General features: G+C 42.5%; 2 protein-coding genes across 7 annotated transcripts; one reads left to right on the forward strand and one right to left on the reverse strand.

Annotated features, from left to right (window-relative positions):
- Positions 1 to 198: 198 nt before the first annotated feature.
- LOC121539614 (sex comb on midleg-like protein 4) lies at positions 199 to 15,663 on the reverse strand. Of its 6 annotated transcripts, none has more exons than XM_041848245.2 (8): positions 7,548 to 7,717; positions 6,319 to 6,542; positions 4,731 to 4,860; positions 4,218 to 4,418; positions 3,655 to 3,666; positions 2,910 to 2,975; positions 2,381 to 2,526; positions 199 to 1,743 (listed from the first exon to the last, which is right to left on the reverse strand). In XM_041848245.2, the coding sequence occupies exons 2-8, from the start codon at positions 6,535 to 6,537 to the stop codon at positions 1,618 to 1,620; spliced, it is 900 nt and encodes a 299-aa protein (XP_041704179.1). In that variant the 5' UTR covers positions 6,538 to 6,542; positions 7,548 to 7,717; the 3' UTR covers positions 199 to 1,617. The 6 variants fall into 6 exon arrangements, with proteins under 6 accessions (XP_041704179.1, XP_045063504.1, XP_045063502.1 ...); XM_045207569.1 differs by having other exon boundaries at positions 2,757 to 2,975; XM_045207567.1 differs by lacking the exon at positions 7,548 to 7,717 and adding an exon at positions 15,413 to 15,663 and having other exon boundaries at positions 200 to 1,743; positions 2,757 to 2,975; positions 3,508 to 3,666.
- On the forward strand, positions 15,024 to 25,785 carry LOC121539613 (AFG1-like ATPase). Its single transcript, XM_041848241.1, has 13 exons — positions 15,024 to 15,152; positions 15,616 to 15,824; positions 15,990 to 16,041; positions 16,175 to 16,276; positions 18,397 to 18,527; positions 18,782 to 18,881; positions 18,990 to 19,048; positions 19,371 to 19,453; positions 19,649 to 19,719; positions 19,909 to 20,009; positions 20,918 to 21,058; positions 23,038 to 23,145; positions 24,765 to 25,785. The coding sequence occupies exons 1-13, from the start codon at positions 15,026 to 15,028 to the stop codon at positions 24,897 to 24,899; spliced, it is 1,419 nt and encodes a 472-aa protein (XP_041704175.1). The 5' UTR covers positions 15,024 to 15,025; the 3' UTR covers positions 24,900 to 25,785.
- The last annotated feature ends 548 nt before the right edge of the window (positions 25,786 to 26,333 follow it).

Raw genomic sequence — 26,333 nt, forward strand, 5'->3', positions numbered from 1 at the left:
ATATATACTGTTTGACTAATTCAAATATACTGAAATAGCCTGTAATAAATAATTCCGCATCAGGAGGAAGCAGAACTATCTGAATTAACATATGATTGTGTCACCATGTGGACACATTTGGTAACATTTAATAATTATTTTTCCATGAATCCCAAGCTTGATTTCATTCTGTAAATTGATTGATATCACAAAGAAAGATGCTCCTCAAACCACACCTTGTTTCCTTAATATTTTCTTAATTTAATACTCAGATAGGATACACAGCCAGGTTAAATACACACATTGAGTGTTTTCCATTTAAAACTCACAACACAAAAGCAAACATGAGATATTCAATACATTGAGAACTTCTTTAGCACCCGTACAAATAAACTCATCCATACATTGGTTATTCTCTGACTTACAGTATATCTTTCCAATATGATTTTCAAAATAAAAGACCAGCTTGGTTTGACTTGGCATGGCTTACATGTAATCATATACAGCAGCATTCACATACACTGGTTACTAAAAAGTACACATACTGCCAAACTGGCATACACAAGCAATGCTATATGGCCTCATAACCCAATACTGTAGGTCATTAGACATTTTCGCAGTGAGTGTTATCATCCCTTATGCTCTTCAACTCGGTTTCAAGAATGATAATGTAGTAAAAAAATGTATATAGTAAATACCCACACAATCAAGTTTCAATGAAGTTGTGAGGAGGCTGGAGATGATCATTATTTGGCAATCTGGTATATTCAACTATAAATGTCTCATTGTTATGTATTTCAGCACAAACATGTTTTTTTGACAATTTTATCAAAATAATATGTAAAACAATGTGCAAAGTTATTTGTATTTCATTTCTGCGTTGAGTTGGGTTTACATTATTTTGTGTAAAAAACAAAACAGTAATAATGTTTAACATGGGCTTAAATTCCTGTTTCTAATCACATGCTTCACAATATGAGTTTACATTGATGTGTATAGAACTTGCAAAACCATATGTGGAACTGTATCTGTAGCTTCAACCCTATGACGCATTCAAAACACTTTTGTGAGGGTATAGAATCAAAACAATATGGGAGTATTTTTATGTGTTTGTCACACATTTGTGGGGCCTTAACTACGTTTTTATAAGACCAAGTATAAATAACAGTTTATCTAAAATAATTCACACTTCTCAACTGATCATAAATGTGAGTTGCTATATGCTTTGGGCACATAGATACATTAATAAACTCATTTATGGGACAACTGAATCCTCAAAGTAGTATAGTCTACTTTTCCTGATATTGTCTGCCAGTGTATCAGTTATGCATTCCAGAATGTGCATATTGTGTCATCTGTATAAACCAAAAAGTTGTTTCAACATAAAAACGAGAATTTCCCAAAACGTTGTATTCTGTCACAATAATTTTTTTTCTTTAACTACATGACATCTGAAAATGCAAAATAATCAGTAAAATATAGCGTCCCAAATGGCACCCTATTTCCTATATAGTGTACTACTTTTGACCAGGACCCTTAGTGCTCTGGTCAAAAGTAGTGCACTATATAAAGGTGCCATTTGGGAAGCATCCACAAAGTTGGGTCCCACAGATTGATGTAGTGAAAAAGTGTTCAGATTCAGAACTTGTTTTGTTTTAGTTTGTCGATGTGATAGCAGAGCTTCAGGGCTGGCCCCAGCTTCAGTCCTAGGTACTTCATGATCATGTCACTCTTTAGAAGTAACAACGCGTTGCCGTCTATCTCCTGTGGGAAAGAAAGTCAGGTTATATCTCCACAAGTAAAGTAAACTAATCATACACATGTATCAGGGTTGTTTACTGAATTGAAATGGAAGTGCCCCAAATCCTGGTTAGTATTTCACAAAACATAACTTCCAGATATAATCCGATCACTGTAGCAGATCCATCCACTGGACACAGACGTCAGTTCAACATCTAGTTTTGATTTACATTTGATTAAGTTGTCAACTAATGTGAATTCAATGTGAAATCAACAAAAAAAGTCACTATGTCATTGGATTTAGGTTGCAAGTTGGTTGCATTTTTATAAAAACTTTTTGATGACTTTTTGCATATCCAAACATTTTTCCACATTGATTCAATGTCATCACATTTATTTTCAGTTGTTGAAATGACGTGGAAACAATGTTTATTCAACCAGTTTTTGCCCAGTGGGCAGGCCTCAATCTCAATTAGTTTTTCTGTGATTCCTCACACCCTGTCTCCTCACCTCCTTCTCAACTATATTGGAGGAGAAGGTCCAAGGTTCCTCTGTTCCTCCCCTCTGACCTTCTCATCTAAGGCGTTTTGAGTAGGTGAGGAGAGAGGATGCAAGGTATCAAAATACTCATTAATTAAGAGTGAGCCCAAGGGTAGCCTACATGCTTCCTGAATATGTCCACATGAGGGCCCAGGGACTGGGGGTCAGCGTCTCTGATGAACCACACCACGTCCTCTACACTCCAGGTGGAAGGGTCCTTTCTGGGGGGCACCTTGGACTCCTGGGAGTCCTGAGATGGATTGTACGCTGGATGAGAAAAGAGAAAGACAGGTACAGAATAAATATTTCACTACTGGTCAATTTGACCTGTTTAGGGGGTTGTGAGTATAGCAAGAAACAAACTTTCCCAAAATCCCCAGGTTTTCCAGAAATCCCGGTTGGAAGATCACCGGAATCAGAAGGGAATAAGAAACCTGGTCATTTTGGGAAAGTTAACGGAGTTCTGCAACCCTAGTCTCCACTCTCCAGTCTCTTACCTATCCTGTTACCTTCCAGGAAAGTATTTGGACTAGACGTCTGTCTACACATGCCCAAGGGGGAGGAGCCGTTGGGGAATTGCTGCGAGGAGCGAAACCCATAGGACGGTTTGGATGAGTAGGAGGAGCTTATGGCACTAAAGGCGGAGTCACCTGGGTCCATTGAGTAGCGTTTGTCTGACGGGTCCAGAAGGTACTCCTCTGGCATGGAGGTTTCAGCTGTGAAATGAATGGAAAGAGATTACATAAGTAAAACATATTTGCAATACTTTGAATCACTTTGGACAGAAGCTGAAGTCTTTGAAATATGTATTTGAAATGCCGTTCTGTGCTTTAATTTTTCAATCCGAAGCAACAAACGCACATGTTTGGGGAATTGAGCCTAGGATATTTCTGGGGGATATGGGAGTGTTCTAGGTAGTCTTCTGGCATGGAGGTCTCAGCTGTTTGGGTAGGAATACAGGGATTTGGATAATGGATTACACAAGTAAAACACCAAATGATGTGTATTTCACAAATTGTCTTTCTGTGCTTCCATGTGCAATCTGAAGCAATATAGCACAATATTTGGGGAACTGAGCCCACAATATTTCTGAGGGACATTTTTTCAGAGGCTCTTGTTAAGGTACAGGAGTGTGTTTTCCAAGGAGTAATGCACAATGCATCATATCTGCACTCCTGCCTACATAATTTCCCCTTGTAGGATAAATAAAGTATTTTGAATTTAATTGAATAAAGGACAGTACAATACCCTCTGATTGGTAGGAGGCATTATGCTGGGTGATTGGTTGGTCGCTGAAGAGGTTTTCACAGTGCAAGCTGCGACAGAGCTTCTTGAGGAAGCGTAGCACGTAGCCAATGCTGTTGACCACAGGCAGACTCAGAAGGTGCTGCTTACCATCGAAGGTGGCTGGGAATCAAAGGAACACTTGATTAACTTGGAAACATTGTTCATTTCCTATTGCAGTAAAGCTTGTTGCAGTTAACCTTGCCCTAGGCGACACATCTCTACAGCCATGTCTCAAAGCAACAATCTCAAAGCAACAAATGTCACCCTATTCCATAGCCCTATGGGCCCTGGTCGAAAGTATTGCTCTACACTGAGTGTACAAAACATTAAGGACACCTGCTCTTTCCATGACATAGACTGACCAGGTGAATCCTGGTGAAAGGTTTGATCCCTTATTGATGTCACTTCAATCAGTGTAGATGAAGGGGAGGAGACAGTTTAAAGAAGGATTTTTAAGCCTTGAGACAATTGAGACATGGATTGTGTATGTGTGCCATTCAGAGGGTGAATGGGCAAGAGAAAGGAAGGATACCTCATGGTTATTAGATGATCAAATGAGTGTATGCCAATTTCTGCTATTTCCCTCTGGGCAATTTCTACTAATCATATAAATGAATATAAAACTAAAAATCTCAGTGACACTACATACAATTTGTGGGTTTATGTTATACCTGATATTTTCTCCCCTCCATAGCCCTGTGTGAGGAGAGTGAACACAGCTTTCTGCTGGAAGGCGCTGTCGATGCACCCCTGGACAGCCTGCTGCAACACCACGGAGGGCCTGTCGGGCCCAAAATGATCTGGGAGCTGCTGAAGCTTCTTCCTGTCCAGGTTAGGACCCATGTTGGCCTGCTTGTTGATGTAGATACACACTGCAGGGAACACAATAGGAGGGACCGAGAAGGCAAAGATATTTAGGTTGGCTATTTTGGTGACGTTGCTTTCAATCACTATTAAATGAATGAATACAGTATGCTTATAATGAACAGGATACAAATTACATTTTAAATGTGATCACCGATTAAACTTTTCATAACACCCAAGATTTCTCACTGGACAAAGCATTATGGGGGGAGACGTCGGAGAAGTGAGGCAAACTCCTCCTCCCTGTGAGCACCTGGGGCGTGGCAGTGTGGGCGTGGCAGAGTGGGAGTTACCTGTAAGCACCTGAGGGCATGGCCTACCTGTGAGCACCTGGGGCGTGGCAGAGTGGGGGATGGTAGCAGCGTCCTGGGGGATGGAGCTCATGTCTGGTTCTGGGGTGCTGCTGGGAGGAGAGATGGCCAGGGGAGTCATCACCATCCTGGGCTTCAGCTGCAGGGAGACACGAGGGTTGGATCTCAGTATCTATTGGGTTATTTGCACACAGTTTAAACGGATCACTTGTAAATAATGGCATTTCATTACAGTCTTAGGTAGCAACAATAGACTAAAATGGTCCTCTATGGATTCAGTTGGTAGAGCATGGGTTGGTTGTTTGATTCCCGGGGCCACCCATACGTAAAATATATGACTAAGTCGCTTTGGATAAAAGTGTCTTCTAAATGGCATATATTATTATTAAAATACTATGGTTCTCAATTTGCATTAGTAAATCCTCAACAGCAATCTCCACATTAATATATTTGCACAGCAATTTGTACACAAAACAAAAATATAGATGCAACATGTTTCATGAGCAGAAATAAATGATCCCAGAAATGTTCCATACACACAAAAAGCTTATTTCTCTCAAGTTTTGTGCACAAATTTGTTTACATCCCTGTTAGTGAGCACTTCTCCTTTGCCAAGATAATCCATCCACCTGACAGGTGTGGCATACCAAGAAGATGATTAAACAGCATTATCATTACACAGGTGCACCTTGTGCTGGGAACAATAAAAGGCCACTCTAAAATGTGCAGTTTTGTCACACAACACAATGCCACAGATGTCTCTAGTTTTTAGGGAGTGTGCAATTGGCATGCTGACTGTAGGAATGTCCACCAGAGCTGTTGCCAGATAATTAAATGTTAATTTCTCTATCATAAGCCGCCTCCAACGTCGTTTTAGAGAATTTGGCACTATGTCCAACCATGTGTGGGCGAGCGGTTTGCTGATGTCAACGCTGTGAACAGAGTGCCCCATGGTGGCGGTGGGGTTATGGTATGGGCAGGGATAAGCTACAGACAACAAACACAATTGCATTTTATCGATGGCAATTTGAATGCACAAAAATACCGTGACGAGATCCTGAGGCCCATTGTGAGTCCCATTTATTTTAAGGCATCTGTGACCAACAGAGACATATCTGTATTCCCAGTCATGTGAAATCCATAGATTAGGGCCTAATTAATTTATTTCAATTGACTGATTTCCTCATATGAACTGTAACTCAGTAAAATCTTTCAAATTGTTGCATGTTTCGTTTATATTTTTGTTCAGTATAAATAAAATGAAATCACTTTTTACGAAATAATTCATAATATTCCCTATTCTTATTGCAGCATTGACCAATCATTTTAACAATGCAGACATTTAGCATATACAGCGGCCAATCAGAATATTATTTAAACTGGTTTCGATTAAACAAACATAGGCTAACTCATGTTAAGCCTTTTTCCAAAAATATGACTCCCACTAAATATAAATGAAATGGGGTCTGTCTAGCTACATCACCATATGCATTTTTAAACATCCTGCATCCCCACTGCCGCCTCCCCTTCCACTCTCTTTCCCCCCATCCGATACCCTCCTCTTCCTCTCCCTTCCCATCCCATCCCTGACACTGACCTTGAAGCCAGGCTTTCTCCCCCTCTTCTTAGGCACTTTGAGAGGAGGAAGGGACTCAGGGTAGTGGGTTGGAAAATCCATCTTGCGATGTAGTGGGGGTCTCCCTCTCTTCCTGCCGGGAATCTTTCCTGGCTGGCTGGGGAGGAAGGAAGGAGACACTGCAGGCGACTGCATTTCACTGTTGCTGTCTGCTTTCTGTGCTGCTGCAAGTACACTCATTGGATCTGGAGGGAGACATACAGAAAGGAGGGAAACACAAAGGGAGATAAAATAATAATAATTTAAGACTGCATGGCTTGTAATCTAAACCACTGTTAGTGCACACGTCATACATCAACATTGTTCTTTCATAGAATCAATCATCTATTTACATATAACAAACATACACATGCTACATAAGAATCTATTTCAATTGTGCCTCCATATTCCAGCTACTGAGGCTGCTGTGGAAAAAGATGCTGTCACAGAACATTAACCACAACAACAATAAACAGAAGAGCCTGCAAGACATTCTGCTGCAGGGCACTAATGCAGCCAGCTACAGAACATTTTGTTGAACACTAAAAAACAGACAACACAAAGGCAACCATGTATAAAGCAAGCTCCTCCTCATGGAACACTTCCACCATCCAGTCCATCCTATCCTCATAGTGAGCCCCAACATCCTGGCTGCTTGTCTACCAGTGCTTCCGTTACCTTATCTCCTCTGATCTAAGAACGCTTGAGAACCAAGCTCTTCCCTTCTTAGATCCCTGTTAAGAGTCCAGAATAGCAGAAGGTTCTAAGCACAGCACACTCCCTCAGCAGGCTGTGAAAGCCAACTTGCCTCTAGCTACTGTACGTGTTTCTCTCTGCTCCTCTCGTCTCTACTGCTGCACGGCACACAGGCTGGCTGGCTGGCTGGCTGCAGACATCTCATTACACTAATGCATTCAGCAGTGGCGGAGGGAGGGAGGGGGGAATTGACTTCACCATGGCTACACAGCTATGAATTACCATTACGATGACAGTGCTCGCCCTAATCTTAAAAAAGCAAAGTGCCAGCCGACTGATGAAAAAACAACAACGTACGTCTCATATATACAGCACAGAAGGCTATACACACAGGCAATGCTGAATTATTATAGTGGTCAGAATATAGCAGTAGCATGCAGCAGGCTTCATCTTTCCTTCATGCAGACAAAGACAATGGAAAATAGGAACAGAAGACATAGCCAATTTGCACACACCATCAGAATGAATGAGGATTGGAGAGTATATCCCTTTTCAGTTGCTCTCCTATTGAATCCCCCTCTGTCCTGTCTGTCTTTGAGTGTATTTGCCTGCTTCTAAATTTCTTGAACCGCACCGCAGAGCGGAATCTCCAAGCAAGGCAGATTCCACTGTAATGGTGTGTGTGTGTGTGTGTGTGTGTGTGTGTGTGTCTGCCAGTGCTGATAAATGTTCTACTGTTGTCATGGCAACAAGCCTGTATCACCCTGGCGGCTGTATCTTCCATGTTTTGCCGCTTGATACTCAGGCTCCCTCAAAACTGTGAGGATGTATAATTAGTACAGAAGACATCCTCAAACCAACCTCTAATTACAATAGGAAATGAATTTGAAAGTATTGAGAGTGTCCATAGATGTGTGTGTGTGTGTTTGTGTGTGTGTGTCCCATATGGGGAAAAAATGTCAAGTGAGATGTATTTGAAATGCATGTAGATAGATTTGCATCTTTGCTAAAATGCATGTAATGACTTAACATGTATTACAGAGATGCTTGTACAGACATTGGATCCTTGCTCAAATGCATGTAAGGCCTGACATTATTCCAGAAATGCATGGCTATGACAGTTAGTCATAACCATGGTTCCAAGATGGCGTAGCAGTGCATTCGTGTACTCTGTAGTGTGTCCGTGTAAATAGCATGTTTTTTTTATTTTTTTGTCTTTTTCGTAAATATTTCCCTATCACACGTTTCATCCTTCTACTAAATATACTTTCCTGCAACCCGCCTCACTCAATGTGGAACGGATTCTATTATTTACTTACCTTTTATCTAGAATCTCCAGTTGAAACTAGCTAGCCAGCTAACTAGCTACTTGCTATTAGCCACCGTTAGCGGTTTTCACCCAGAACATCGGATTTTCTGCCGGAATAACTGAATCACTGGACATTAACACCGGATCGCAACCAGCTAGCCGCAACCGAATGGATGTTGCTGTTGGCTAATCACCACTGCCCCCGAGGCAAGCACCAGTTAGCCTTGAGCTAGCCTCGAGCCAGGCCCATATCCCGGCTATCTACCTCTCTGTCTACCAGACGGGAGTAGCCAGCTAACTAGCTACCTGCTATTAGCCACCGTTAGCGGGTTTTTCACCATTGTCCGTGGCCTGCACTACCTACCAGCCAGCTCTAGCCTGGACTATTATCGGCCAGTCTGCACAGCGCGTTATCGACCCAGAACATATCGGATTTTCTGCCGGAATCACTGAATCACTGGACCTTTAACACCGGATCATCGCAACTAGCTAGCTGCAACCGAATGGATGTTGTGGTTGGCTAATCAGCCTTGAGCTAGCCTCGAGTCAGGCCCATCTCCCGGCTATCTAACTCTATGTCAACCGGACGGGACCTCCTAGTGTCGACACGGAGCCCCGCCGATCCATCACAACTGGTCTGCTGACGTAATCGTCTGTGGTTTCAACAGGCTTCCCGTTGCGACGACCACGAAGATCCATCTGCTAGTCCCGGCCTGCTAGCACACGCATTTCAACAGCCATGCTTCCTGCTCGCCTGTGCTGTAGCACCAATTCGAACTGCTATCGGACTCACATATTGCCGTTCACTGGACCTTATGATCACTCAGCTGCACAGCTGATGCCTGCTGGACTGTTCCTTTACACGGTACCCTGTCCTGTTTATCTGTTTAGCCTCAGCCCAAACTTTCATCGCCATTACCAGTTGTTGTCAGCTCTCTCGAATAACACCTGTGATTGCTTTATGCCTCTATCCCATGTCAATATGCCTTGCCTATTGCTGTTCCAGTTAGTTCTTATTATACAGTTTCACTGTAGAGCCCTAAGTCTCTCTCAAACTGCCTCAAATAGCTCCTTTGTTCCACCCCCCATACACGCGGAGACCAGCTCAATCGGTGCCTCCAGTGATGCTCTCTCTTTCATTGTTACCCAATGCTTAGGTTTACCTCCACTGTACTCATATCCTTCCATATTCTTGTCTTTACATAATGCCCTGAATCTATTCTACAACGCCCGGAAATCTGCCCCTTTTATTATTTGTACCCAACTCACTAGAAGACCAGTTCTTAAAGCCTTTAGCCGTATCCTCATTCTAGTCCTCCTCTATTCCTCTGGTGATGTAGAAGTTAACCCAGGCCCTGCAGCCCCCAGTATCACTCCTACTCCCCAGGCGCTATCATTTGTTCACTTCTGTAACCGTAAAAGCCTTGGCTTTTTGCATGTTAACATCAGAAGCCTCCTCCCTAAGTTTGAGTTATTCACTGCGTTAGCACACTCCGCCAACCCTGATGTTCTAGCAGTGTCTGAATCCTGGCTTAGAAAGGCCACCAAAAATTCAGAAATGTCCATCCCCAACTACAACATTTTCCGTCTAGATAGAACTGCCAAAGGGGCTGGAGTTGCAATCTACTGTAGAGATAGCCTGCAGAGCTCTATCATACTATCCAGGTCTTTGCCCAAACAGTTTGAGCTCCTACTTCTAAAAATCCACCTTTCCAGAAATAAGTCTCACTGTTGCCGCTTGCTACAGACCCCCCTCAGCCCCCAGCTGTGCCCTGGACACCATATGTGAATTGATTGCCCCCCATCTATCCTCAGAGTTGGTACTGCTTGGTGACCTAAACTGGGATATGCTTAACACCCCGGCTATCCTACAATCCAAACTAGATGCCCTCAATCTCACACAAATTATCAAGGAACCTACCAGGTACAACCCTAAATCCGTAAACATGGGCACCCTCATAGATATCATCCTGACTAACTTACCCTCTAAATACACCTCCGCTGTCTTCAACCAGGATCTCAGCGATCACTGCCTTATTGCCTGCGTCCGTAACGGGTCCGCGGTCAAACAACCACCCCTCATCACTGTTAAACGCTCCCTAAAACACCTTAGCGAGCAGGCCTTCCTAATTGACCTGGCCCAGGTATCCTGGATGGATATCGATCTCATTCCGTCAGTAGAGGATGCCTGGTTGTTCTTTAAAAGTGCTTTCCTCTCAATCTTAAATAAGCATGCCCCATTAAAAAATTTCAGAACTAAGAACAGATATAGCCCTTGGTTCTCCTCAGACTTGACTGCCCTTGACCAGCACAAAAACATCCTGTGGCGTACTGCATTAGCATCGAATAGCCCCCGCGATATGCAACTTTTCAGGGAAGTTAGGAACCAATATACACAAGCAGTTAGGAAAGCAAAGGCTAGCTTTTTCAAACAGAAATGTGCATCCTGTAGCGCTAACTCCAAAAAGTTTTGGGACACTAAAATCCACGGAGAATAAGAGCACCTCCTCCCAGCTGCCCACTGCACTGAGGCTAGGAAACACTATCACCACCGATAAATCTACAATAATGAGAATTTCAACAAGCATTTTGCTACGGCTGGCCATGCTTTCCACCTGCCTACCACTACCCCGGCCACCAGCTCTGCACCCTCCGCTGCAACTTGCCCATGCCCCCCCGCTTCTCCTTCACACAAATTCAGACAGCTGATGTTCTGAAAGAGCTGCAAAATCTGGACCCCTACAAATCATCTGGGCTAGACAATCTGGACCCTTTCTTTCTAAAATTAGCAGCTGAAATTGTCGCAACCCCTATTACTAGCCTGTTCAACCTCTCTTTCGTAACGTCTGAGATCCCCAGAGATTGGAAAGCTGCCGCGGTCATCCCCCTCTTCAAAGGGAGTGACACTCTAGATCCAAACTGTTACAAACCTATATCCATCCTGCCCTGCCTTTCGAAAGTTTTTGAAAGCAAAGTTAACAAACAGATCAACGACCACTTCGAATCCCACCGTACCTTCTCCGCTATGCAATCCGGTTTCCGAGCTGGTCATGGGTGCACCTCAGCCACGCTCAAGGTCCTAAACGATATTATAACCGCGATCGATAATAGACAGTACTGTGCAGCCGTCTTCATCGACCTGGCCAAGGCTTTAGACTCTGTCAACCACCGCATTCTTATTGGCAGACTAAATAGCCTTGGTTTCTCAAATGACTGCCTCGCCTGGTTCACCAACTACCTCTCAGATAGAGTTCAATGTGTCAAATCGGAGGGCCTGTTGTCTGAACCTATGGCAGTCTCTATGGGGGCCACAGGGTTCAATTCTCGGGCCGACTCTTTTCTCTGTGTATATCAATGATGTCGCTCTTGCTGCTGGTGACTCTCAGATCCATCTCTATGCAGACAACACCATTTTGTATACATCTGGCCCTTCATTGGACACTGTTAACAAACCTCCAAACGAGCTTCAGTGCCATACAACACTCCTTCCGTAGCCTCCAACTGCTCTTAAAACACTAGTAAAACTAAATGCATGCTCTTCAATCGAACGCTGCTGGCACCCGCCCACCCGACTAGAATCACTACTCTCGGCGGGACTGACCTAGAGTATGTGGACAACTACAAATACCTAGGTGTCTGGTTAGACTGTAATCTATCCTTCCAGACTCACATTAAGCATCTCCAATCCAAAGTTACATCTAGAATCGGCTTCCTATTTTGCAACAAAGCCTCCTTCACTCATGCTTCCAAACATGCCCTCGTAAAACTGACTATCCTACCGATCCTTGACTTCGGCGATGTCATTTACAAAATAGCCTCCAACACTCTACTCAGCAAATTGGATGTAGTCTATCACAGTGCCATCCGTTTTGTCACCAAAGCCCCATATACTACCCACCACTGTGACCTGTACGCTCTTGTTGGCTGGTCCTCACTACATATTCGTCGCCAAACCCACTGGCTCCAGGTCATCTATAAATCACTGCTAGGCAAATCCCTGCCTTATCTTAGCTCATTGGTCACCATAGCAACACCCACCCGTATTATGCGCTCCAGCAGGTATATCTCACTGGTCATCCCCAAAGCCAACACCTCCTTTGGCCACCATTCCTTCCAGTTATCTGCTGCCAATGACTGGAACAAACTGCAAAAATCTCTGAAGCTGGAGACTCTTATCTCCCTCACAAACTTTAAGCAAAACTTTAAGCATCAGTTGTCAGAGCACCTTACCGATCACTGCACCTGTACACAGCCCATCTAAAATTAGCCCACCCAACTACCTCATCCCCATATTGTTATTTATTTTGCTCATTTGCACCCCAGTATCTCTATTTGCACATCATCTCTTGCACATCTATCATTCCAGTGTTAATACTAAATTGTAATTATTTTGCACTATGGCCTATTAATTGCCTTACCTCCATAACTTGCTACATTTGCACACACTGTATATATTTTTTCTGTTGTATTTTTTACTTTATGTTTTGTTTACCCCATATGTAACTCTGTGTTGTTGTTTTTAATCGCACTGCTTTGCTTTATCTTGGCCAGGTCGCAGTTGTAAATGAGAACTTGTTCTCAACTGGCTTACCTGGTTAAATAAAGGTGAAATTAAATAAAAAAGTTAAAATAAATAAAAAAAAGTCTACAGGGTGGCTAATGTGGTGCCTAATTTGCCTTCTTAAATTACTCTTTACATATTGATCAATGGAGATATTTCTGGGGGCAAACTTTTGATATCACCTAATTTTAACATTCTGTCATATAGAGCACATGTTCAACTTCATAAAAAAAAAAACATGTTTTCCCATCTCAAGAGGTAAAAAAAAATACTATAGTAAGTGCCTCTCCAGCTAAATTAAATAATGATTTTTTTTTATTTGTATTATCTTATATCGATGTAATCAAAAACTATACATCGTATGTCAAAATGTAGTTCAAAGTGTAGGTCTAGATCTTGTGATTCCAATGCGTGATATTATATGGCTCTACAGTGGATGGTTAGTGGTGTTACGTTTGTTTGTAAACAAGTGGGAATTTACCACATCTGGGAAAAATTCCATTTGGACAGCCCTCCTACTGGTAATTACTAGTTAAATCAGCCATTAATCCCCTTGTGACACGGGGAATGGAAGCTTGTTGTGTGCAACAGGGAGGGGCAATTGAATGCAAGATTCACAAAAACAAATAAAATTGTTAAAATATTTCTAGCCTGTCTATCTATCTATGGGTAAAAGGGTTGATGTGTTGTGCTCGTTTCCACCACAAAACACCAGAATATGGCCAAAAAGAGTAGAACCAGCTCACCTACTTTTACACTATGATTTTACTATTAGATGTTCAATGTTTCTTTTGAAATGTACCATATTAAAATAAGAGTTCAGTTCACGTAACAAGGTTGACCTTAAAATGATAGACAGACGTAAATTAATCACTAATCACATGAAATAAATAATAATCTTCAGAAATAACTTTGTCAAAGCATGAAATAACTAGGGCTTTACAATGATACAATTAAAACAAAACGTAAATATCACATTTACATAAGTATTCAGACCCTTTACTCTGTACTTTGTTGAAGCACCTTTGGCAGCGATTGCAGCCTTGAGTCTTCTTGGGTATGACGCTACAAGCTTGGCACACCTGTATTTGGGGAGTTCAAGTCCAGGCTCTGGCTGGGCCACTCAAGGACATTCAGAGACTTGTCCCAAAGCCACTCCTGCGTTGTCTTGGCTGTGTGCTTAGGGTCGTTGTCCTGTTGGAAGGTGAAACTTGCCCCCAGTCTGAGGTCCTGAGCACTCTGGAGCAGGTTTTCATCAAGGATCTCTCTGTACTTTGCTCTGTTCATCAGGGTCTGAGAGTCCTTTAGGTGCCTTTTGGCAAACTCCAAGCAGGCTGTCATGTGCCTATTACTGAGGAGAGGCTTCCATTTGGCCACTCTACCATAAAGGCCTATTTGGTGGAGTGCTGCAGAGATGGTTGTCCTTCTGGAAGGTTCTCCCATCTCCACAGAGGAACTCTGAAGCTCTGACTGGGGCCAGACGGAAGCCTCTCCTCAGTTTACATATGGATTTTCTTACTATCCTTACGATACGTACGTACAACCTTTTGTCAGCTATCTGGCTCCATATACATTCAGCCTCTTGCCAATTGAAGGAAAATCATGAAACATAGAGAGAAGAAAGATACAAAAAAATAAATAAATCTTTTTTAAATAGTTAAATTTTTTTGGGAAGCCTGACTTACCTTGGCATCCATGAATACAAGCCACTGGATGCTATGCTACTAGCCTCATACAATGAATATGCATAGCCATCTGGAGACATCTCAGATATAAAGTGTTTTTTTTCAAAGTTGCCGGGATATCACGTGTCCTACTTATATCAGTACACTCGTAACAACTTAAGCATTACGAAACTTCTATTCGATCAAATAAATATATTGTGGCAAAATAGCTCATACATTTTTTGTTGTTGACCAAATTCGACACTCGACACAAATGTATCTCTCTCATACACTTTGCTTGGTGGGCGAAACAACGAAAAACGCCACCTGCTGGAGGGAGACATATTTTCCGCCGAGTTGGCCTCTCTCTTCCTCTTCCTATAGTGCCCTCTCCTGACGCACTTAAGAATCGTTTTGTGTATTGCCGCCAGGTTCAATAAAGTTGGAATTAAAGCCAAAATGGCGACGTGCATGTTGTCGTCAAAGATGTCGCCCTTGGTTTCACCCATCATTAGATTTCTACTGAAAGAGCAGTACCATTCCTCGACAACGATATGTAACGGTGTGACTAACATTTCCAGACGAGGTGAGAATATTATTTTGGTGAGGGAAGAACTACATTGACTGCTGTGTGTTGTTCAAAATGAGTACTGACAGTTAGTTAGCATAGCTAGCTAACGTTAGCTTCTCTAAACCCTAGTGTCAGCTGTCAAACTTAATTTCATTCCTGACCTGTCTAGTCAGACTAGATGGCTAATTAACTAGCAACCTAGGCATCAATCAGCCATTATTATAACGATATTTTTAGCTAACTACTTACATTGTTACGGTGCTGACACAACTTACCTTTAGAGACGAGGGAATATCGAATCGCTGACTGAACCTTTGCTTTGGACAGTTTGCTCGCTAAATGGATAACGTTACGTTTCTGCTCTTCTTAGCACGTTAACCGATAACCGCCACAGGGGGTCTAGCTAACTATGTTACTAGCTACCACAGCTTCAGGATGTAACGATAATTCCGATTCCGTTATCTTTTCTACTGCTCAGGCTTCTCGACGGATGCTCTCCCCCAGCCGGCTGCAGAAGACAGCAATGCTGCCGCAGCGTACAGCGGCCCACTGGAGCACTACAACAGTCTGGTCAGGGACGGGTCGCTGCGAGAGGACCCGCATCAAAAATCCGTGGTTCAGACCTTGGATAAAATGCACAAAACCATACGAGGTTACAACAACCAGCCTACGTCCCTCTTCTCGACGGTAATCTGATTTCTATGCATGCTCTTGCTGATGTCAATAATACATTATTTGATTTTAGACACTGGTGTCAAAACACATTAAATAAGGTATAGACTCTAACCTATAGTTAACCCTATATTCACACAGACTCACAATACATTGAACACTGACTCTTTTATTTTACAGTTTTTCTCGAAGCCAAAGCCCCCAAAAGGGTACTACATCTATGGAGATGTTGGTAAGTAGTAGCTGTATAATATATATCTTTGTGCTGCCACTTTAGTATTACATTTATGATATTTCCCTTTTTGACTACATTGCACATTTGGAACAATTCATTATCATTCAGTCTTTCTCTGTTTTATTTCTAGGTACAGGGAAAACAATGGTTATGGACATGTTCTACTCACACGTGGAGACAGAGAAGAAAAAGAGGGTCCATTTCCACGGCTTCATGTTAGATGTACATAATAGTAGGTTAAGTTATGTGTCGCTAAATGACGATTGACTTGACGGTTGATCATACTTAATGTCAATAATGAGTTGAGAAATACAGTTGAAGTCGGAAGTTTACATACACTTGGGTTGGAGTCATTAAAACTCGTTTTTCAACCACTCCACAAATTTCTTGTTAACAAACTATAGTTTTGGCAAGTCGGTTTGGACATCTACTTTGTGCATGACACAAGTAATTTTTCCAACAATTGTTTACAGACAGATTATTTCAGTTATAATTCACTGTATCACAATTCCAGTGGGTCAGAAGTTTACATACACTAAGTTCACTGTGCCTTTTAAACAGCTTGGAAAATTCCATGATGTCATGGCTTTAGAAGTTTCTGATAGGCTAATTGACATCATTTGAGTCAATTGGAGGTGTACCTGTATTTCAAGGCCTAACGTCAAACTCAGTGCCTCTTTGCTTGACATCATGGGGAAATCAAAAGAAATCAGCCAAGACCTCAGAAAAAAAATTGTAGACCTCAACAAGTCTGTTTCATCCTTGGGAGCAATTTCCAAACGCCTGAAGGTACCACGTTAATCTGTACAAACAATAGTACGCAAGTATAAACACCATGGGACCACGCAGCCGTCATACCGCTCAGGAAGGAGACGCGTTCTGTCTCCTAGAGATGAACATACTTTGGTGCGAAAAGTGCAAATCAATCCCAGAACAACAGCAAAGGACCTTGTGAAGATGCTGGAGGAAACAGGTACAAAAGTATCTATATCCACAGTAAAACAAGTCCTATATCGACATAACCTGAAAGGCAGCTCAGCAAGGAAGAAGCCACTGCTCCAAAACCGCCATATAAAAGCCAGACTACGGTTTGCATCTGTACATGGGGACAAAGATCGTACTTTTTGGAGAAATGTCCTCTGGTCTGATGAAACAAAAATATAACTGTTTGGCCATAATGACCATCGTTATGTTTGGAGGAAAAAGAGGGAGCTTGCAAGCCGAAGAACACCATCCCAACCATGAAGCACGGGGTGGCAGCATCATGCTGTGGGGGTGCTTTGCTGCAGGAGGGACTGGTGCACTTCACAGAATAGATGGCATCATGAGGAAGGAAAATTATTACATTTACATTTTAGCAGACGCTCTTATCCAGAGCGACTTACAGTTAGTGAATACATTTTTTTATTTTATACTGGCCCCCCGTGGGAATCGAACCCACAACCCTGGCGTTGCAAACGCCATGCTCTATCAACTGAGCTACATCCCTGCCGGCCATTCCCTCCCCTACCCTGGGCCAATTGTGCGCCGCCCATGAGTCTCCCGGTCGCGGCCGGCTGCGACAGAGCCTGGATTCAAACCAGGATCTCTAGTGGCACAGTAAGCACTGCGAAGCAGTGCCTTAGACCACTGCGCCACTCAGGAGACACAGGTTTACACAAAATTATGTGGATATATTGAAGCAACATCTCAAGACATCAGCCAGGAAGTTAAAGCTTGGTCGCAAATGGGTCTTCCAAATGGACAATGACCCCAAGCGTACTTCCAAAGTTGTGCCAAAATGGTTTAAGGACAACAAAGTCAAGGTATTGGAGTGGCCATCACAAAGCCCTGACCTCAATCCTATACAACATTTGTGGGCAGAACTGAAAAAGCGTATGCGAGCAAGGAGGCCTAGAAACCTGACTGTTACACCAGCTCTGTCAGGAGGAATGGGCCAAAAGTCACCCAACTTATTGTGGGAAGCTTGTGGAAGGCTACCCGAAACGTTTGACCCAAGTTAAACTATTTAAAGGCAATGCTACCAAATACTAATTGAGTGTATGTAAACTTCTGACCCACTGGGAATGTGATGAAAGAAATAAAAGCTGAAATAAATAATTCTCTCTACTATTATTCTGACATTTCACATTCTTAAAATAAAGTGGTGATCCTAACTGACCTAAGACAGGGAATTTTTTACAAGGATTAAATGTCAGGAATTGTGAAAAACTGAGTTTAAATGTATTTGGCTAAGGTGTATGTAAACGTCCGACTTCAACTGTAGATTCAGATTGATTGATTAATTGAACTTAAATCTTTGAGTAGGTCCAGAGTCAACTCAATCTTTGTTCTTTTACTTATTGTATTTAGGGATACATCGCCTTAAAAAGAGCCTGCCGAAAAGGAAAGCAGGGAGAATGGCTAAAGTCTACGACCCAATTGCACCAGTAGCAGAGGAGATCAGTGAAGAGGCCTGTCTGTTGTGCTTTGATGAGTTTCAGGTGAGGGCCGGGGGATATTCCTGTTACTGATCACTTGTAACCACTGTTATACCTTCATGTTATAATTGTACAAAATCACCTGAATAGCATTAGCTAATGTATGGATGTGATAATGTGGAATCCTGTTTAGCAAAACCTGTTTAGAGCTGGACTAATAAAGTTATATTCTATACACGGTTCCCAGTTTTGGAAGCATAAAAATATAACAGGATAGAACAATATCTGAGTGAATTGGATGTAAATGTATTCCACAGGTGACAGACATCGCAGATGCCATGATTCTGAAACAGCTCTTTGAAAACCTCTTTAAGAATGGGGTTGTTGTAGTGGCCACGTCCAACCGGCCCCCACAGGGTAAGTAGAATATCACATCACAAAACAAATACCTTGTTGAGCTGGGTTCAGCACAATCCATAGAGGACAATCTATACTGATCTAACCAGACCTATTCCTCTCTTCTAGATTTGTACAAGAACGGACTACAGAGGGTCAACTTTGTGCCATTTATTGCTGTGTTGAAGGTAAATAAGAACTACATTTCTGATTTGTTTATTTCGTATATTAGACAAAACTGTATTCTACAAAACTGTATTCTACTGTATTTTAGTCAATGCTTCTCCGACATTGCTCATCCTAATATTTATATTTCTTAATTCCGTTATTTTACTTTTAGATTTGTGTGTATTGTTAGATACTACTGCACTGTTAGAGCTAGGAACACAAGCGTTTCGCTACACCCGCAATAACATCTGCTAAATATCTGTATGTGACCAATAAAATTTGATTTGAAAACATACAGACAACGTTTGTCTTACAGTAGTCTGCCTCTCTTCTCTCATGCAGAACTATTGCCACGAGCTCCGCCTGGACTCTGGGATAGACTACCGCAGAAGAAACAGACCCTCAGCTGGGAAACTGTACTTCCTGTAAGAACTGCATGGTGCAAACCATGGATATAGCCATGAGGCATTTCAATACTTAAATCACTAGATTATATTTGGGTAGTATTTATTTTAACATGGAACTCTTTCTCTCAAGCCTATTGTGTTTGATCAGTATAGTTTCATGTTTTAAATGATGTGGTTCATCATATTTTGGGATGTTACCCTTTTTCGACACAGCTCAAGTGAACCTGGTGTTGAGGCGATACTGGACAAGATGTTTGACGAGCTGGCCTTCAAACAGAACGACAGTAAGATGCTCATGTTGTCCTTGAGTGTAGATAAAGAGGGATCGATGGAGCTATCTATAATTATAGGTTTATGATATGAACATAACATTCTGTATTAATGGTATACTTAAAAATATATTGAGCCTCATTGTGTTCATCATGTTGAGTTTATTACTTGTAATTGAGCTAAACCAGATTTTATTTTTCTAGTTACACGGCCAAGGACTCTGAAACTGCTGGCCAGGGAGGTCAGTCTTATGAAAACCTGTGGGACCATAGCAGACTGTACCTTCGAGGAGCTGTGTGATAGAGTAAGTGGCCACAGCAGACTGTATGTCCTGTGTTGCTCAGTTGGTAAGAGAGTTGTGGGTTCAATTCCCACAGGGATCACACAGACATACTAAATACAGTGAGCTCCAACAGTATTGGGACAGTGACACATTTGTTGTTGTTTTTGCTCTGTACTACTATGAGGTTAAAGTGCAGACTGTCTGCTTTAATTTGAGGGTATTTTTATCCATATCAGGTGAACCGTTTAGAAATTACAGCACTTTTCCCCCCAGATTATTTTGTGCCCAAGAGAAATTAATGGTAAATAATGTATTGTCATTTTGGAGAGACTTTTATTGTGAATAAGAATAGAATATGTTTCTAAACACTTCTACATTAATGTGGATGCTACCATGATTATGGATAGTCCTGAATTAATTGTGAATAATGATGAGTGAGAAAGTTACAGATCATACCCCCCAAAAATGCTAACCTCCCCTGTTATTGTAATGGTGAGAGGGTAGCATGTCTTGGGGGTATGATATTTGTGCGTCTAACTTTCTCACTCATCATTATTCACAATTAATTCAGGACTATCTGTAATCATGGTAGCATCCACATTAATGTAGAAGTGTTTAGAAGCATATTCTATTGTTATTTACAATAAAAGTGTCTCCAAAATACTTATGGTCCCCTAAAATGGGGGGAGTAAAAAAAGTGCTGTAATTTCTAAACGGTTCACCCGATAGGGATGAAAATACCCCGACATTTAAAGCTGTCAGTCTGCACTTTAACCTCCATAGTCATTGTATAATTTCAAATCCAAAGTGCTGGAGTACAGAGCCAAAACAACAATAAAAAATGTCACTGTCCAAATACCTTCGGAGCTCACTGTATGTATGCACTCCCTGTCCTGTAAGGTGCATACATGATGTATTTTGTGTTCTAGCCATTGGGTGCCAGTGACTACTTGGAGATCTCCAGGCAGTTTGATACTGTATTCATCAGGAACATTCCCCTGCTCACTATGAACAAGAAGACTCAAGCGAGACGCTTGATCACGCTTATAGATGCCTTCTATGATCACAAGGTAACATTACAAGCCTCTTAGTTTTAATTTATGTATTATTTATTTGCACCTCAAAGAAACAGAATCAACCAGTATAATTGTACAGGGAGGGAAAAAACGGAGGGCTTTCTTTCTAAGCTTGAGGCTGGATCATTTTAATATAGTATAGTTTGTAAGGAAACTTTGTCTTTGCCCCATAAATTCTTACCTCACATCTTCTATTATTGTACCTACTTCCTGATTGTTTTTTGAGACGATGCTTTGATATTAGTGTGCTTTATATACACTGCTCAAAAAAATAAAGGGAACACTTAAACAACACAATGTAACTCCAAGTCAATCACACTTCTGTGAAATCAAACTGTCCACTTAGGAAGCAACACTGATTGACAATACATTTCACATGCTGTTGTGCAAATGGAATAGATAACAGGTGGAAATTATAGGCAATTAGCAAGACACCCCCAATAAAGGACTGGTTTTGCAGTTGGTGACCACAGACCACTTCTCAGTTCCTATGCTTCCTGGCTGATGTTTTGGTCACTTTTGAATGCTGGCGCTGCTTTCACTCTAATGGTAGCATGAGACGGAGTCTACAACCCACACAAGTGGCTCAGGTAGTGCAGCTCATCCAGGATGGCACATCAATGCGAGCTGTGGCAAGAAGGTTTGCTGTGTCTGTCAGCGTAGTGTCCAGAGCATGGAGGCGCTACCAGGAGACAGGCCAGTACATCAGGAGACGTGGAGGAGGCCGTAGGAGGGCAACAACCCAGCAGCAGGACTGCTACCTCCACCTTTGTGCAAGGAGGAGTAGGAGGAGCACTGCCAGAGCCCTGCAAAATGACCTCCAGCAGGCCACAAATGTGCATGTGTCTGCTCAAAGCGGTCAGAAACAGACTCCATGAGGGTGGTATGAGGGCCCGACGTCCACAGGTGGGGGTTGTGCTTACAGCCCAACACCATGCAGGACGTTTGGCATTTGAGAAGAACACCAAGATTGGCAAATTCGCCACTGGCGCCCTGTGCTCTTCACAGATGAAAGCAGGTTCACACTGAGCACGTGACAGACGTGACAGAGTCTGGAGATGCCGTGGAGAACGTTCTGCTGCCTGCAACATCCTCCAGCATGACCGGTTTGGCGGTGGGTCAGTCATGGTGTGGGGTGGCATTTCTTTGGGGGGCCGCACAGCCCTCCATGTGCTCGCCAGAGGTAGTCTGACTGCCATTAGGTACCGAGATGAGATCCTCAGACCCTTTGTGAGACCATATGCTGGTGCGGTTGGCCCTGGGTTCCTCCTAATGCAAGACAATGCTAGACCTCATGTGGCTGGAGTGTATCAGCGGTTTCTGCAAGAGGAAGGCATTGATGCTATGGACTGGCCCGCCCGTTCCCCAGACCTGAATCCAATTGAGCACATCTGGGACATCATGTCTCGCTCCATCCACCAACGCCACGTTGCACCACAGACTGTTCAGGAGTTGGCGGATGCTTTAGTCTAGGTCTGGGAGGAGATCCCTCAGGAGACCATCCGCCACCTCATCAGGAGCATGCCCAGGCGTTGTAGGGAGGTCATACAGGCACGTGGAGGCCACACACACTACTGAGCCTCATTTTGACTTGTTTTAAGGACATTACATCAAAGTTGGATCAGCCTGTAGTGTGGTTTTCCACTTACATTTTGAGGGTGACTCCAAATCCAGACCTCCATGGGTTGATACATTTGATTTCCATTAATAATTTTTGTGTGATTTTGTTGTCAGCACATTCAACTATGTAATGAAAAAAGTATTTAATAAGATTATTTCATTCATTCAGATCTAGGATGTGTTATTTTAGTGTTCCCTTAATTTTTTTTAGCAGTGTATGTACCACTGAGGTTGATTGATTAGCTTTGTTGTATGCACTTGTTTTTGGTGAGTTGCTAAGAACTAGCCTGGTCCCAGACCAGGCTTGATGAGAACTACCAGTGTCAGTAAACGTCACATCCTTGGTCCCCCAGGTACGAGTGGTGATTCTGGCCGATCACCCTCTGGATGACATCTTTGTACACAACGGAGATCACGAACACCACCATCATGAACTCATGGATGACCTCAACCTAAAAAAGGTACGAATTGCAACCAGACACTTTTTTTCTTGATCTCTAACTTAGGTAGAGAGTATATGACCTACAATATACCGAGTGTACAAAATATTAGGAACACTTTCCTAATATTGAGTTGCACCCCCTTTTGCCCTCAGAACAGCCTCAATTCATTGGGGCAAGTTGTCGAAAGCCTTCGACAGGGATGCTGGCCCATGTTGACTCCAATGCATCCCACAGTTGTCAAGTTGGCTGGAGGTCCTTTGGGTGGTGGACCATTCTTGATACACACAGGAAACTGTTGAGCGTGAAAAACCCAGCAGCGTTGCAATTCTTGACACACTCAAACCAGTGCGCCGGGCACCTACTACCATACCCCGTTCAAAGGCACTTAAATATTTTGTCTTGCCCATTCACCCTCTAAATGGCACACATAGACAGTCCATGTCACGATTGTCCCAAGGCTTAATAATCCTTCTTTAACCAGTCTTCTCCCCTTCATATACACCAGGGGTCTCCCAACAGGTTGATCGCAACCCACCTTTGAGTAGCTCGCCAAGTAATTCTGAAAGTGCATGCGATTTTCAAGTGCTCCACCGCAAACTGTCATTAACAAATCTCACAAGTATCAGACACCGCAAGCGCCCAGCTACTATCTAATCAACGCAACATTGACATTGTCCCACCCCTGGTTAGCCACAATTGGCTTGAAAAGCCAAACCTAACACTATCTGTCAATTAATTTCCAACAATATTGCGCCTGTCTGTGTGGTGCGCGCGTTGGTCTATCACTCCGTGTGGAGCCAGTTGATTTGATAACTGTCTTGTAGGTTGACAGAAATACTTTCCCCAAAACCTTCTCGATTAAATGTTAACTGCAAAGTAGGCTTACCTGGCAGTAGTATGTCATAAGTAAGTATATTAAAGGGGAATTCCTTCCAGCCTTCCAGAAAGAAGAAAACGTTGTCTTCTGATGTGATTTAAGCATTGACATGGACTCAGAACATCCCATTTTGTTGTTTCTCTATGAACAATTATAATTTTGAGAGTGAAAGACAAAAAAAATCTAAAACCAGAAAAAATACAACTGAGAACATAATTTGGGAAAATATAAAACAGAATTTGGGGAAAGAAATCACAGATTTTATAGGGCCCCCTTAGAGTTATTAACCATTATTTTACCAGGTATATTGACAGTGCATAGTGCACCACTTTCTCTTGTACACTAAAGACCCAGGGGAGAGGAGAAGAGAAGAATGTCTATTTTAAAGCTAGAAAAGTAGCTTTCAACATGTTTTATTTTTTTAAAGTAGTTCTCGTGCTAGAAATGGTTGTAGACCCCTGATCTACACTGATTGAAGTGGATTTAACATGTGACATCAATAAGGGATCATAGCTGTCACCTGGATTCACCTGGTCAGTCTGTCATGCAAAGAGCAGATGTTCCTAATGTTTTGTACACTCTATGACCTTCTGTTTGACTTCTCGGCTTCTCTCCAATACTGCCGATTTTCACAGAGATGATTGTTTACAAATGTTTTGTTCTCAGACTTTAGGAAAACACCCCAAAATACCAAACACTCTTACTAATGGTGTTTTTCTATTGAATGCATTTACACCCTCCTGTGTTGTTCCTGGATCAGGATGCAGCCAGTGAGTTGTCTATCTTCAGTGGAGCAGAGGAGATCTTTGCCTTCCAGAGGACAGTGTCTCGCCTCACTGAGATGCAGACTGAAGAGTACTGGCTGGAAGGGGACAGGAGCACCATCACCACGTAGCTGTACAGTACCCCCATCAACCCTCTAAACCCTTCACTACCTGCAAGGACAGTGAAAACCACCTCACCAGTACAGACTATCAGTTAATTTGACAGGATCAATTTGAGCAAGGCGAGGCGCAGAATCACTAATCATGTGGTATGGTGATTTGTAGATCAGTGATTTGTAGATCAGTGATTCTACGCCGTCTGACTGCAAAGTAGTAAATCTCAAACCATGCACATACACTACCACGAGGGACTCAAAACAATGGAAGATATTTATTATACAAAGTATGACTTCAAGCCTTTATGATTTTAATTTGCCATTGCACTTTACAAACTGACCATATTGTACATAATATTTTAAGTTAAACCTTTATCTGTGGATTTCTTTCTATACTGTACACATACAGTAGATAGAGGGTAAATTGTGTGAATGGCGTTTGCAAAAAAGATCAATGGAATCCACTTATACAAATGGAACTACTGGTTCAAGGTGCATTGTTATTTTATTGATATCTTATGATGAAAATAATTGTCTATTGAAAAGAGCATCGAGAGAGATGACTACTACAGTATGGTTCATATCATGGATGTATTTAAGGCTGCTTGTCTCTGATGTTGAAAGCAACATCCTGCCACCTGCCTTCTTCATGGTTTTATGTTTTATTTAGCAAACAGAAAGTACTGTAGCCTGAGTGCCAGCTTGGGATGTGCTATCATGCCACCTCTTTGTCATGTCAAATAATTGGAGTTGGGAAGAGCACAAACATCTAGGATCAGGCTAGGAAACACATATTACTGGGCACAATTGTGTAGTTTGACATGATGACATACAGTATATGACCAAAAGTATGTGGACACCTGCACGTCGTACATCTCATTTCAAAATCATGGGCATTAATATGGAGTTGGTCCCCCCCCTTTGATGCTATAACAGCCTCCACTCTTCTGGGAAGGCTTTCCACTAGATGTTGGAACATTGCTGCGGGGACTTGCTTCCATTCAGCCACGAGCATTCGTGAGGTCGGGCACTGATGTTGGGCAATTAGGCCTGGCTCGCAGTTGGTGTTCCAATTCATCCCAAGGGTGTTCGATGGGGTTGAGGTCTCTGTGCAGGCCAGTCAAGTTCTTCCACACCGATCTCGACAAACCATTTCTGTATGGACCTCGCTTTGTGCACGGGGGCATTGTCATGCTGAAACAGGAAAGGGCCTTCCCCAAACTATTGCCACAAAGTTGGAAGCACAGAATCGTCTAGAATGTCATTGTATGCTGTGGCGTTAAGATTTCCCTTAACTGGAACTAAGGGACCTAGCCCGAACCATGAAAAACAGCCGCAGACCATTATTCCTCCTCCATCAAACTTCACAGTTGGCACTATGCATTCGGGCAGGTAGCGTTGTCCTGGCATCCTCCAAACCCAGGTTCGTTCATCGGACTGCCAAATTGT

The sequence above is a fragment of the Coregonus clupeaformis genome, chromosome 25, assembly GCF_020615455.1.
Source record: "Coregonus clupeaformis isolate EN_2021a chromosome 25, ASM2061545v1, whole genome shotgun sequence".
NCBI classification, from domain to species: Eukaryota; Metazoa; Chordata; class Actinopteri; order Salmoniformes; family Salmonidae; genus Coregonus; species Coregonus clupeaformis.

Bases quoted from the DNA above. Each gene is read 5' to 3' on its own strand.
- LOC121539614 (XM_045207567.1), bottom strand. From the start codon at position 6,537: ATGAGTGTACTTGCAGCAGCACAGAAAGCAGACAGCAACAGTGAAATG. The intron at 2,976-3,507 runs GTATTGTACTGT...TTCATTTCACAG, and splicing joins TGCCTCCTACCAATCAGAGG to CTGAAACCTCCATGCCAGAG. The intron at 1,744-2,380 runs GTAGGCTACCCT...TCTTTCCCACAG, and splicing joins TGGACATATTCAGGAAGCAT to GAGATAGACGGCAACGCGTT.
- LOC121539613 (XM_041848241.1), top strand. From the start codon at position 15,026: ATGGCGACGTGCATGTTGTCGTCAAAGATGTCGCCCTTGGTTTCACCC. The intron at 19,049-19,370 runs GTAAATAAGAAC...TCTCTCATGCAG, and splicing joins CATTTATTGCTGTGTTGAAG to AACTATTGCCACGAGCTCCG. The intron at 23,146-24,764 runs GTACGAATTGCA...TTCCTGGATCAG, and splicing joins ATGACCTCAACCTAAAAAAG to GATGCAGCCAGTGAGTTGTC.